Source organism: Homarus americanus, unplaced genomic scaffold, assembly GCF_018991925.1.
Source record: "Homarus americanus isolate GMGI-L3 unplaced genomic scaffold, GMGI_Hamer_2.0 scaffold26492, whole genome shotgun sequence".
In the NCBI taxonomy this organism is placed as follows: Eukaryota; Metazoa; Arthropoda; class Malacostraca; order Decapoda; family Nephropidae; genus Homarus; species Homarus americanus.
Window position 1 is genome coordinate 13,248 of NW_024714197.1, and position 14,841 is coordinate 28,088.

Consider the following 14,841-nt stretch of genomic DNA (forward strand, 5'->3'; position numbering starts at 1 on the left):
ACAATACCAGATTTATCAATACATGAATGGGGGTAATAATGTGATGTGTGTGTTAACAATGGCGTGGTTGTGTGCTGGTGGTTGTGGTTGCATGGGGACCCGCGTATCACACCGTCAGCGCCTCCACCAGCGCCGGCGGGAGGCGTGTGGAGGATTGCAGACCGCGCACAGAAGGCAAAACATTTAGACAAGTTCTGGAAGGAAACGAAACGTCGGGCTGCTGCTCGACTCCGCCCACCTCGCTGTCGACCAATGAGCGAGGCGGTGCGGGCAGTGGCGACCAATGGGGTGCCGTCCCCGCCCTGGACACACACGGACGCACACATGGCCCGCACCCGCATATTACGTTTACACATTTTGTTAAAAGTTGTGTTTGTATTGCGTGTGTGTGTGTCTCTGTGCGGGTGTGCGCACCGGCTGATTGGTGAGCGACACTCGGTGACGACTGGCTGGCCGCGCCGCACCACTGCGCCGCCGACGCTCGCACGGCCTGCACGTCCACCCGCCACCCGCTCCTGCCGCGACCTGCCGCCCGCAGCCGCCCACGCCGCCCGCGCGCCCACGGCTCGAGCACCGCCAGATAGTCTTAGTTATTGTTGCGCTGCGTCGGTTCACCCAGAGACACTCGGTGAGATAATCAGTGGTGTTGGGAGACTGTGTCTGTTAAGTGGTGAGACACAAGCATGGAGGACAGCTCTATTCCCGACGATTGCAGAAGTGTCCGCTCTGGGGGGTCCATTAGTGGGCGGTCACCCCCTCCACTGTCACCCGTCATCACCAGCATGGTAAACTGTGTGTCTCCGAGCAGCCCACCACCGCCCCTCATGGCCGCCCCTCCCCTCTCCGTGCCCGGACCCTCGCCGCCCGGAGGGCTTTCACCGCCCATCTTTCCCTCCCCACCACCCACGTCCCGCCCGCCGCCCTTCCTCCCCGCCCTATATTTCTCTCACGCCTACAACTCGCCGCCGCCCATTCACACGTCGGATCCAACAGCCAACGACTGTAAGCTGGTGGAGTACCGCGGGCAGAAGGTGGCAGCCTTCATCATCAACAATGAGTCGATGCTGTGCCTGCCACAAGCCTTCGAGCTGTTCCTGAAGAACCTGGTGGGCGGCCTCCACACCGTCTACACCAAGCTCAAGCGGCTGGGGATTGAGCCGCTGGTGTGTAACGTGGAGCAGGTGCGGGTGTTGAGGGGCCTGGGGGCCATCCAGCCGGGCGTCAACAGGTGTAAGCTACTGGCCGTCAAGCACTTTGACATCCTCTACAAGGACTGCACCACCGCCAGGTAAGTCGCCCACACCTTGTGTTTACCGCCGCCTCTTATAGCTGGACTCACTCCCTCCCCTGTCCTTATTGAGTCCAGCCCATTATAACTTAGTCTTGCTACCATCAAACTCGTTATGCAGATGTTGCACAGTTTAAGAAATATATTGCTAGCCAAAATGATATTTGTATTAATGTATGTAGTAGTGTGGTACTGTACCCCTCTTGTAGCGGCAAGGTAGTGTGGTACCTTAACTGTAGGGTCATGGTGTGACACTCCTGCTGTAGCGGCATGGTGTAGCAACCCTGCTGTAGCAACATTACATGTTGTCCCTATAGTAGCGGCGGCCTGCTTCCCGTGTCCCGGAGGCCACCTGCCGGTGCGGGAGAACCATACCAGCCACAGATGCAGCCGAGATGTTAGCGCCCGTATCGTAGCAGTAAGCGCCCCTCCCCCTGGTGTGGCGGCGAGGCAGTAGCGTAGCGCCCCTGGTGTGCGATCAGTAACCCACCAGAGAGGGAGGCTGGTGGTAGGGTCGTCCCCGCGTGCTGCTGCTGGGGTGGTGCCGCCGCTCACCCGCGGTGAAGACCGCCCTGGTGCCGCTCAGGAAAAACACGATTTCCTGGCTCGTGTCTGGAGCCCGGCGGCCCCAGGGGAAGAGGGGAGCTTGAATTAGGGTCAAGGCACGGGGATGCTTGAGAGTTTTAGTTCAGGGCAATGGGCGATATATACACCTGGTGAGGGACTCTCCTACCTTAATGTGAGGTTAATTAGTTAATAATAAAAACAAAGAGAAGGGCGTATGTCATTGTTGTTCCATTTGTAGACGAGGGGCGCGTGTTGGCGGGGCGGAGATGACTTATGGTTAACAGGTACTGATGGAAGTAAACAGATGTGAATGTAAATACACATTACTGAAGTGTACACATTTACTGTAACTAGGAATACAAAACTGACGAGCCTACCAGAACAACCGTCAAGTAGAACACTGTGACACACACACACACACACACACACACACACACACATACACACACATCACGTTAAATAAGATTTTCCTTCCCTCTTTATACTGACGGTGAAGAAGTCACCGTAGGGGAGGTAAGAGGCACCAGGCAGCCCAGATCTGACGGTGACTGAGACAACCTCCTTGGTCAGGCCGCCTCTAGTGCATCGTGGTGCTGTCATGATATAAACACAAGACGCTAGAGATACACATACCCCCTAATGGTTCACTGTTCGAGGCGACGCCGCGGCCACACATTGGTCGAGCGCCAAGTGTGTGTATGTGTGCCCGTCCCAGATTCTGTATACAGTGTCAACAAGATTCTCGAGTTATTCCATTAATAATATATTTTTTCTGTAATTCGGGCTTTCTTGTTAAATATAACTGTCATAGTTTACAAAGACTACTCAATAACCAGTGTACCTGTATCATGGTTTTGCTTAATTAATCTTTCCCGCCGCTGTTACCTGAAGTATTAAGGGATAAGAGTGTTGAGGTGTGTGTGTGTGTGTGTGTGTGTGTGTGTGCGTGCGTGCGTGTGTGTGTGTGTGTGCGCGTGTGTATGTGCGTGTACTACACCTACTCACGCCCACCACTAATATACATAATGGTTACTATATACAGAAAGACATATTTGTCTTGTAAATAAAATCTTGAATATATTTATACTGATAAGGTATTTGTATGTCGTTCAGCAAGTTCCTTCAGTACTGGGGTGTGGGCGTCAACAAATATCTTCCCAATTGCTGTGTTGTTCAGCTGTACTTTATCAGCAGCAAGAACAACACGAGAACACCGATAACACACACACACACACACCACACACACACACACACACACATATATATATATATATATATATATATATATATATATATATATATATATATATATATATATATATATATATATATATATATATATATATATATATATATATATATATATATAATTTATTTCTATTTCACTTAATAAAATAGTGATCTTTATATAGGAATGAGCATATACTAAGGTCTATTAACGTAACGTAATTGGGTATAGTTTGGTTATGTTATATCGTAAAATGTGTCTTGTATGAACAGGACAAATAACTCCCATTAAGTTACAAAATAAGTTATTCTAAAGTTGGCAAAAATTGAAGTTGTGTTTGGAGGCTTAATAATAGAACAACACACACACATACAGGTATATACACTGTACGTGACGTCAATACTGATTTATTTTTTCTTCCTCATTATTTCTTTAGGCTTTAGTATGAATATTCGGTAAAAATGTTAAATATGTTAGAATAATGTTGGTCTTGTTATTTAACCTGAGATGAACGTGTGTGTTGGATTAATTTCAATGTGTTAGTTTTATTTACGGATATTTGAGTACAGAATGCCAGTAACCTAACCTAACCTATCCTATCCTAACCTAACCTAATCTAACCTTACCTTACCTAAACTAATCTAATCTACCTACCTAGCCTAACCTAACCTAACCTAACCTAACCTTACCTAAACTAACCTAACCTACCTAGCCTAACCTATATTAGTCATACTTCAAATATACACCATCTATATACTTAAAATATAACATATATTATAGTATACAGGTATAGTCACAAGGTATACACACTTCTATATTATACAACACATACACAACAATCATACCACTATACCTGTGTCACTGTATTAAATGTATTACTCCACACACACACACACACACACACACACACATACACACACACATGTACACTTAATTCACCTTCATGACATAACACACACAGTTACTACACCTACACCTACATAGTAAATACAGTATACTTATTAGTACACAATATACCCAGACGGTACACCTTATGAACAAACTACGTCATAGGTGTATCTGTATCTGAAACTTAGCTCTTCACATACACATACATACACACACATACATATACACACATACATATACAGACACAAATATACGTATACTCTCCTATATTTTTCAATAAAAGGTTTAATATTCTTCTTCTTCTTCTTCTTATTATTATTATTATTATTATTATTATTTTATCATTATTTTATCATTATTATTTCTCTTATTATTATTTGTATTATTATTATTATTTTTATTAGTAATATTATAATTGCACGCAAACACTCATAGACAGACAGACAGACAGACACACTCTAAAATACCTTGTGGAGGTAAACGCACTCCTGATCTTAATCTTCACTACTGATGTTTGCCATTATGCAAATTTGGCCTCTAATTCATCAAAGTGTTTACGACAAGGTAGCCAGTGTAAGAGGCGCCCATTTACGACACAATTATACATATTATGACAGTGTGAGTTAAAAGTGGTGGAGTGAGAGCCTCTGTTCATCACCGTGAGCCGTCAACTTATGCTGCTGGCCAGGAGAGGGAAAGTGGAAGTTGGAGGAGGAGGGGGGAGAAGGGGGAGGGGAGAGGGGGAAAGGGGGAGAGGGCCAGCCAGTTTTGTGAGTAAATAAATGCAGGTTGAGGTTGTGTGTGTGTGTGTGTGTGTGTGTGTGCGTGCGTGTGCGTGTGTGTGTGTGTTGATAAGGGGGCAAAGTTGTTGTCCAGACTTGTTTGGCCAGACGAGATATTCTTCTCACTTAACCAGAAATTTTGTAGTGGTAAAAAAAATTGCGTTGCCTAACCTAACCTAACCTAACCTAATCTAACCATAAGGAACAAGATAACGAGCAGTGAAAATTAATAGTGAAATTAAATTTACTGCTTGGATTAGGTTAGGTTAGGTTGGGCCGGGGTGTTGCATGTAAAGTTTTTAAAATATAATTCCTAAACTCTAAAACCATTTAACAATATCAACAATAGGTTGTGTGAGAGAGAGAGAGAGAGAGAGAGAGAGAGAGAGAGAGAGAGAGAGTCTCTCTACCTTCACCCTCCACCTCCCCACCACTTCCCACACCTCCCCCTGCCTCCACACCTCCCCACCACACCTCCACCGTCCTAAATACAAACACCTGTAAAGTATCGCGAACAAAACTTACATGAAACAATAGACGGATACTTCTAGGCCAACTTTGGGACCTGTTGTTTAGAATGATATCAAATTTATATTTTCCCTCCATCTAGACTATAAAGAGTTAGAGGGAAGGAAGAGATAAGGCAGAGAAATCCATCTAGCATCATAAAAAAAAAATATGTGTGAGAGAGAGAGAGAGAGAGAGAGAGAGCCCTAAACCCAAGTAAAACAAAAACAATTATTACAAAAACCGTATTTCCTCTCCTGTCCAATTCCCTTCATAAGAAAATTTTGTACAAGTCAATGTTACTATTTATTTTTATACTGAAATAAATTCCATAATATTAATTCTCGTCCAAATAAACAAACATTATGAGGTTGTTATTTTGGTTATAGTTTTATATATATGTATGTATGTATGTATGTATGTTGGTTACGAGAGAATCTACTAATATTACTACCAACATCTACCAACATTACCACAACTATTGCCATCACTACCTACTACCAGCATCGACCATCACTATTAACACTACCACAATCATCGTTAATCTACCATAATACCAAACCATCATAACCACAACTACTTACCACAACTACTACAATAACCAACTACCACAACCCCTCTACCGTCACTACCACAAACCACAACCACAATCCCCTACCACCACAACCACAAAGCCACAACACACTCCCATCACTACCACAACAACCCCTACCACCACCACAACCACCAACCACAACTCACCAACCACAACTCATCAACCACACAACCCGTAAATGTAACCACAACAATCACTTGAGTCTCATTGTAGTGGCGGTTGTAGGAGAGTAGGTAGATGGGGTAAGAGTAGGGAGGGGGAGAATCAATCATGTCCTCACTAAGCCAATAGGGTAAATAGAATCTCTTAATCGCTTTTTAGTGGATTTGGTTCAAGGGTGTAATGACCAGTGTCATCCTGGAGAGAAACCCAGAAAACAGGACAATCAAACAAACAGAAAGAAAGAAAAAAAAAAGATAAATAAATAAAACAAAACAAACAGCAAAAAAATAGATAAAAAACATAATAAAAAAACATAATAAAACCACAATAAAACGAAGATTAAACCCTGTAATAACATAAACAGTAGAACCTGACCACTGACTCGCTAAGTATCTCATCTAGGGGCAGGATATATACACCGTGATAGGATAACCTGAGGCTTCATTCTCCCTCTCCCTCTCTCCCTCCCTCCCTCTCTCTCCCTCCCTCCCTCTCCTTCTCTCCCTCTCCCTAAAACACCTTGGGGCAGCCATACAGGTGTTGGCCACCCTATAAGTGTTTTGGAGAATCCTGAGGGAGAGGTGAGGGTGAGGTGTGGGTGGGGGTGAGGTGAGGGAGAGGTGTGGGTGAGGACGAGGTGAGGGAGGGTGGGGGTGAGGGAGAGGTGAGGAAGGGTGTGGGTGAGGGAGGGTTAGGTTAGGTGACACAGGGAAGAGTCGGGTAGGTGAGGCAGCAAGGAGGAATAGGAGGAGGAGGAGGAGGAGGAGGAGGACGAAGGAGGTAGGAGTGGTGGAGGAGGAGGAGGAGGACGAAGGGGAGGAGGAGGACGAAGGGGAGGAGGGGGAAGAGGAGGATGGGGAGGAGGAGCAGGAATAGGGGAATTTGTTGACCGTGGTAAGTGGGTGAGGGAGTTCAGTAGCCTGGAGGAGGAGGAGGAAGAGGAGGAGGAGGAGGAGGTGCTGGCGATTACATCATCATCACAACTCTTCTTCTTCCTCCTCCTCCTTCTCCTCCTCCTCCTCCTTCTACTCCTTCTTCTCCTCCTCCTCCTCCTCCTCCTCCTCTTCTTATGTGTGTGGATTTTATCAACGTATTTCCTCGTTAGTTTTTATCATCTCTCTCTAGTTCCTTTGTGTGTGTGTGTGTGTGTGTTTGTGTGTGTGTGTTTGTGTGTGTGTGTTTGTGTGTGTAGCCAAGTTGCAATAATTAATTAACCTTTATACCTGTACATTTACTCTTACCTTGTACGGCGTTTCTGAACACTAAAAAAAGGAAAGTAAAACAAATCGAATTTGGTTTTTAACGGAGGAACAGAATAAATTAAAGTAGATAAAACTTCACAAGGAAGTAAGGAGGAGGAGGAGGAGAGGAGGAGGAGGAGGAGGAGGGGTGGGGGGGAGAAGTGGTGAGAGTAAGTAGGTGAGGGGGTAGGGTGAGGGGCAGGGGAGAGAGGGGGGGAGCAGGGGGTGTTAGGTGGGAATTAGGGAGGAGAAGGTAGGATTGATAAAGATAGGAAGGGTGAAATAAACGAGTAGGTTGAGGGAGAAAAGGTAGATAGAAGAGGAAGAATGAGGTAGAGAAGGAGAGAAGAAAGTGGTGGTGATAAGAAGGAGGAAGAGGAATGAAAAGGAAGGAGAGAGAGAGAGAGAGAGAGAGAGAGAGAGAGAGAGAGAGAGAGAGAGAGAGAGAGAGAGAGAGAGAGAGAGAGGGTGAAGATAAAGACACTACAAGGGAGAAGGAAGGTGGAGGGTGAGGCAGGGAGGGTAAGGAAGATGAAGGGAGGGGGAGGGAGGTAGAAAGTAATAAAGTATAGTACCGCCAGTGGTGGTGGGAGAGACACCCAACACGATAGGTGGTCAGCGCGGGTCCCTTGATATCACTCTGTTTACGGCGGTCACCAAGTTCCTCTTACGGCTTAGTTGCCTTCTGGTCCCCGGGTGTAATGTGGGTGGGTGGGCGTGAGTGGGTGTGAGGGGTGGGTAAATGGGCGTGAGGGATGGGTAAGGGGATGTGAGGGGTATAAGGGTCAGGAGGCGTGAGTAGGTGTGAGAAGGGAAGTGTGTGAGGGTGGGGTCAGGGGGCTTGTGTGGAGGGGTGGGGTCAGGGGTTTGTGGGTGTGAGGGTGGCTCAGGGGGCGTGTGTGGGTGTGAGGGGTGGGTTAGGGGGCGTGAGTAACTGTGAGGGTGAGCAAATGGGCGTGATAGTGAATGTGTACATGTTGTGAGGGTGCTTGATGGAGGGAACTAGGTTGTGATGGAGGGGGCGGAGTTGTAAAGAAATTTGTCATAACATTAAACAAAAATCTAACTAAAAATTACAGTAAAATAAATTCCATTAAAAAAATATTACACCCTCCCCTCGTGCTTAGATTAGGTTAGGTTAGAATACATAAATCTCACCTGGTCAAGCCTCACCTGGTCAAGCTAAGAGACAGGTAGGCAAATAACTCAATTAGATGCGTAGATTCTTAAAACACACAGGTAAGTAAGCGGTCACATAGAGGTATTTTAAGATGGTGAGTAGTGAGGGAGGAGAAGGAGGGAGGTGAGGTAAAGGGGGGGGGGTGAGGTAAGGGAGATGTAAGGATAGGAGGGACAGGTGAGGAAGATGTGAGGGTAGGAGGGACAGGTGAGAGAATGAGAGGAATGGGATGAAAGGTATATGGGAAAGATAGGAGGTTGATTGAGGTAGGAAGGACAGGTGAGGAAGGTGTAAGGGTAGGAGGGACAGGTGAGGAAGGTGTAAGGGTAGGAGGGACAGGTGAGGAAGGTGTGAGGATAGTAGGAGGCAGGTGAGGGAGGAAGTAGTAGCGGGGACAACAGCAGTGGGTGCGGGTGTTGGGTTGCACCTTTGTGTGTGTGTGTGTGTGTAGAGGAGGGCAGCAGACAGGAGCTCCCGCTGGCCACCGCTCACCCCGACGACGCTGATCCCTTCCCGACCTTCCTCTTTCACCCTCCCTCCACCCTTACCCTACCACATATATAACATTAAATATATCCCTACTACAGAAGTTATATAGCTGGGAATTTATTTGATGAGTAAATTATCGAATATGGGTGAAGAGAAATACTGGGTGCTGAGGGTTGGTAGCGGCGGCGGAGCAACAGCAAATGTAAACAGTGTTGACGCCCGCCTCTGTCAGTCGCTGGTCGCTGGGGTAATAATATTAGTCCATGAGTTAATATAAATTCGTCTTTTTATTAATTAATTACAGGTGTTTACGCTACATATATGTTGTTTAGATGCTTTAACTACCTGGGGTATTATCATCGTTTATTTTCTGTATCTGAAATAACTTATTTTTATTTGTTATGGGAATTCAATATTTTCTGAGGCGTTATGTATTAAATCTAAAATTAACAGTTTTTTAATGTTTACTATTGTTGTTATTATTATTATTATTGTGTTTTTTTATTTATTGTTATTGTTATTATTATTGCTATTATTACTATGTTTATTATCATTATTTTTATTATTATATTTATTATTCTTATTATTATTATTATTATTATTACGATGTTTCTTATTATTTATTTAATGTTGATGGCTGTTATTATTATAATGATAAACCTTTGATATTAATTAAATTACCTTGTTAAAATATTTAGAATTACATTGAAGACAATAATCAGTATTTCGTTAATTTCTATCAATAGTAATTTATCAACATTGTCTTTATTACTCTCTTCGTAAGTAGTCAGAAGTAATTAACAAAACGAAGCGATATAAACAATTAAAAGGAAATATAATCCTAGCAAATAAATACTTTTAAATAATGGTAAAAATATTAATATCATTTTTTGGATTAGTTGTACTCGGATACCACCATCACACACACACACACACACACACACACACACACACACATACACAAACAAGCAAATTAGTGTGTTTATATGTATGTGTGCGTATATGTGTGTATGTGTATGATTAGTTTATATATGTGTAAGTGTGTGCGTAAATTTATACAGTATATGTAAGTGTGTGTGTGTGTGTATGTGTAAGTTTGTGTATGTAAATGTGCCTATGTGTGTTTGTACGTTCACACATATACAGATACGTACACAAACAAGCAATTCAATTTGTGTGTTTGTATGTGTGTGTATGTGTAAGTGTATGCAGAAGTTTGTATATGTTATAACTGTATGCGTAATTTTGTGTCTGTGTACTGTATGTGTCCGTATGTGTGTGTATGTACAGGGTATGTGTATATGTACAGGGTATGTGTGTATGTGTGTGTATACCCCCTAATCATCACCAACTAGAATAAGGTATATAAAAAATAATTCAATTATGAACAACAACAAAACAATAAAATATTTATTTACCCAAACAAATATAAAATAAACAAAGAAAATTGTCTTATTTAACTCACTCACTCACTCACTCACTCACTCACTCACTAAATGGATGAGAGGCAATCAAATAAATTATCTCCCTAAAACACAACACACACAACACACACACACACACACACACACACACACACACACACACACACACAACACACAATCCCTCCAACACCTGCATTTGAAACATATGCTAATTTAATTTTTACCTACACCTAAACATTGTGTTGCAGTTTTCAGTATTTCTGCAAAACATTATACACCTCGGGGAAGTGTTATCGGTGGCTCCTGAAAAAAAAAAATCAGTGTTTATTTTTATTAATATTTTTTTCGGGGGGTTTTAATACTCAGGTGTTTTCTATAGTTATGAAATATATTGTTTTTTTTTTCCTATATTTTTTTGAGTTGTCCTTTTTTTGTGTTAATTAATCTCGTGTTTGTTGTTTTCCTACTGTGTTTTATTGAATTATTTGTTTGTTAGGTGTTTGTTAGGTGTTTGTTATGTGTTTATGACAGGTGTTGCGGTAAGGTCAGGGTAAGAAGGGCAGCATCAGAGTCTATGGGGTCACGTAGCCATATTTCTGTTTCATTTGTTGATATTATTAACTTGTTAGATTAACTTCTTTTATTTTGACTTGGTTGGGTTGGGTTGGGTTGGGGTTGGGTTGGGTGGTTATTGTTATGGTGGTGATGGTGGTAATGATTGTGGTGGTAGTAGTGGTGATTGTAGTGATAGTAGTAATGCTTGTGGTGATTTTGGTTGTGGTGGTGATAGTGGTGGTAATGATTGTTATGGTGGTGGTGGTGGTGATAGTGGTTGTGGTTGTAGTGGTGGTAATGGTGTTAGTTATGATGGTGGTAGAGGTGGTTGTAGAACATAGATATTGTTTATGGCGATCGTGAACTTTGTGGTGGTGGTAATAATAATAGTAGTGGTGGTTGTTGTTGTTGTGGTTACAGTGGTGGTTGCTTCTGTGACTCCCATTTCTCCCTCCTCCTTTTCTTCCCCTTCCTTGCTCCCCTTCTTCCCCTTCCCTTCTCTTCTTCCCCTTCCCTGCTCTCTTTTATCCCACTCTATGCTCCCCCTTCTCCCCATTTCTCCCTTCCTTTACTGCTTTCTTCCCTCTTGTTCTCTTATTCCTCCATTCTCCTTTTATTCCCCCCCTTCCTCTCCTATTCTTCCACCTTCTCCTTTTCCCCTTCTCCCCCTTCTTATCCTCTCCTCCCCCCTTCTTATCCTCTCCTCCCCCTTTCTCCCCTCTCTCCTCTCTTTCCTCCCCTCCTCCTCCTTCATTCTCATCTTCTTCCCCTCCACCCTCTTCCTCCCCCGGACTCTCAGGACCCCGTCTCATCTCAAGAATAGTTTCAGTCATCGATTTTGCTGTTGATTTTAGCGAGTTCTGAGTACTATTAAGTTTGTTTTTGTCATGATGTAGTGCGATCGTCATACACACAGATATACATGTAAAATACACACACACACACACACACACACACACACACACACACACGTAAATACACATACAGACAAACATTCATACATAAATATAAAAATACATACATACTGTAGTCACACACACACACACACACACACACACACACACACACACACACACACACAGGACTTGAAGGGATTGAGTTGAATTAAAGGAATCATCAATAATGTTAATTTAAATATAACAAAATTAACTTATTTCTTGAATGATTTTATGATATTTTATTTAAGAAAATTAAACATCCATAACTTGAATTTAACAATGTTTATAAGTTAATGAGGTCTATGTTTATTTATTTTTTACTTATAATTACTTTAGGAGTGTAGCAAACAAACAAACAAATAAACAAACAGACAGACAGACTAATAAACAAAATCTGTTTACTTCAAGTTTTTTTTAAGTAATTAAAGAACTATAACAACACTTAACCAACTGGGAGGAAATTAGCATAAAGTAATCGAATTATAAGTAGAGTTTTGTAAGTCTTATTTTCTAGTAAATAATGAATATAGGAGGGTGAGGTGGCTGAGTGGATACAAACACTCGATTTCCGTCCTAAGGTTCTATGGTTCGATCCCAAGGGGGGAGGAGGAGGGGGAGGAGGGTGTGCTTCTTCAGTTCCTCTCACTCTCTTTTTCTCTCTCTATCTCTCTTTCTTATTTTTCTAGTCCTGTTTTTTTTATTATTGTTAGTATTTATTTAATTTTTTTTTATCTTCCTCACACTCTCATCCCCAACAAATCATCACCAACACACTCTCACCAACACGCACTCACCAACACGCACTCACCAACACGCACTCACCAACACGCACTCACCAACACACCCTCAATCTGCACGTCAACATTGTACCCAGGATTCTCGACACTTAAGTCTCTACCCCCTCCCCTCTCCCCCTCCTCCCTCCCCCTCCCCCTCCCCCTCTTCCCTCCTCCTCCACCCTTACCCAGTTGCATAGTGAGGGTGGTGGGGTAGGTGGAGATACGAGTAGGTAGAAGGGGAATGTCAGGGAGGTGGAGGGGGGTGGTGAGGGAGGTAAGGGGGGTGGTGAGGGAGGTAAGGGGGCTGGTAGGGAGGTAGTGGGGTTCCTCAGGGTTCCTTGTAATCAAAGAGTTTTTCCATCACAACTCCCAGGGGTGCTGGCAGTTTTAGGGTTAATTTGGCCCTGAAAGAGAAAGTGGAAGAAAGGGTTTACCTCTTTGGCTCCTGGACAGTGGTGCCAAGAGAGAGAGAGAGAGAGAGAGAGAGAGAGAGAGAGAGAGAGAGAGAGAGAGAGAGAGAGAGAGAGAGAGAGAGAGCTGGTGAGGAAGGGGGGGAGAGCGAGAGATATAGAGGGAGAGAGGACTAGCGAGGGAGGAGGAAGGAAGGAAGGGAGGGAAGGAGAGGGGAGGGGAGAGGGAAGGTAAGAAGTCTGGTGAGGAAAGGGAGGGAGACAGGCTGGTAAGGGAGGGGGAGGGGAGGGGTCGGAGAAGCCAACTAGAACTGACTCATTTACTCACTATGATCTGGGATTTTGGCTAATGAGGGGTTGGGCTGCCACTCTTTGAAGTTGTGACCTTTTCCTGCTCCCCGGCGGTAAATATTGCAAGAGGCCCCGCCCACGTGATGTGATTGAGGGAAATATTACATACATTGACTCCTTTTCCCTCCTCCTCCCCCCTTCTACTCCTACTCCTCCCCCCCCCTTCTACTCCTCCTCCTCCTCCCCTCTCCTACCCCTCCTCCTCCTCCTCTTCCTCCTCCTCCTCCTCCTCTCTGACGTCTTCGTGTGTTTGGAAGAATTTGTAGGGAGGAGGAGGAGGTGGTGATGGTACGGGGGAGGAGGAGGAAGAAGAAGAAGAAGAAGAAGAGGAGGAAGGAGAAGGAAGAGGAGGTGGTACAAGAAGAGAAAGAAGAGGAGGAACTTAAGGCACGATATTCAACTCAGAATTATTCACGATATTCAGTAAAAATATTCCATACCCTTACTGTATAGGTATTATTGCATAAGACTCACTAAATATAACCCAGAGAAATAATACTCTTTTGTACACAGTTTAAAGACGTATTTTGACTTTGACTTTTTATATGTACGTCCGTCTGTCTGTCCGTCCGCTGGCTTACTCATTAACATTCAGCGACGCAAAATCGTACTTGACACCACAGCTCAACACAAGTAACTGTGTATTATTGACATGGCTGATGAACCTTTCGACTGTTCATTCTCTCTCTCTTACCTCTTATCTCCTTCTCTTTCCTCTTCTCCTCGTTCTTCCTCTCTTCCTCCTTCTCCTTCTTTCTCTTCTTTCCTTCTCCTCCTCCTCCCTCCTGCACACACACACACACTACCTGATGCTTATAACTCATTTTCCTTGACAATTTTCCTAATCATTTTTCATGTTTATCTTAATTTCCTCAGCACCTAACACCCTTCATACCCCCCCTCCTCCCCCCTCCCCTCCCCTCACCCCCCCGTTCTCATTTTTGCGTGTCCATCTTCTCTCATCTACATTTTTATTCTTCTACTCATTATGTCTTCTTTCCGCCCCGAAGAGGAAGAACAAGAGGAGGAAGAGAGAGAGAAAGTTAGTTAGGAGATAATCTTTCGTGTCGTATTCTCTTTCTAGGTTGATTTTCTTGTGATTTTTTTTGGTGAATTTGTTTGTACTTTTGTTTACCTCCTGTGACTTTTGTTTAAGGATTTTTGTTTTTTGTTTTATTATCATTGTATTTGTTTTTGTTGTTGAGAATATCTTACTTTTGTTCTATAGGTGAGGTTAGGTTAGGTTAGGTTAGGTTATTTTGTTTACATACCAGAATTTAAGTCCACCTATCTCTTCACCCATCCCAACAAGTCCCTTTCCATCTCAACTCAACCTTATCCTATCCCACTTCAACTCTCTCTCTCTCTCTCTCTCTCTCTCTCTCCGTCGTGTGTAACTGTCAACAACATTTCCTTCCATGACTGTCACAAACACTCTCCCCTCCCTCACATTCTTC

The 14,841-nt window shown here is 43.6% G+C and overlaps 1 protein-coding gene across 6 annotated transcripts in view; it reads left to right on the forward strand.

Moving 5' to 3' along the window:
- The first annotated feature begins 417 nt into the window (after positions 1–417).
- Positions 418–14,841, forward strand: part of LOC121878491 (dachshund homolog 2-like) — a 143,404-nt gene continuing 128,980 nt past the window's right edge. For 3 of the 6 annotated variants that reach the window (XM_042384790.1, XM_042384781.1, XM_042384766.1), the window contains exon 1: positions 418–1,288. In XM_042384790.1, coding sequence (XP_042240724.1) covers positions 684–1,288 — 605 coding nt within the window. In that variant the 5' untranslated portion in view covers positions 418–683. The remainder of the gene's footprint in view (positions 1,289–14,841) is intronic. The other 3 variants (XM_042384751.1, XM_042384758.1, XM_042384774.1) reach the window with 2 other exon arrangements.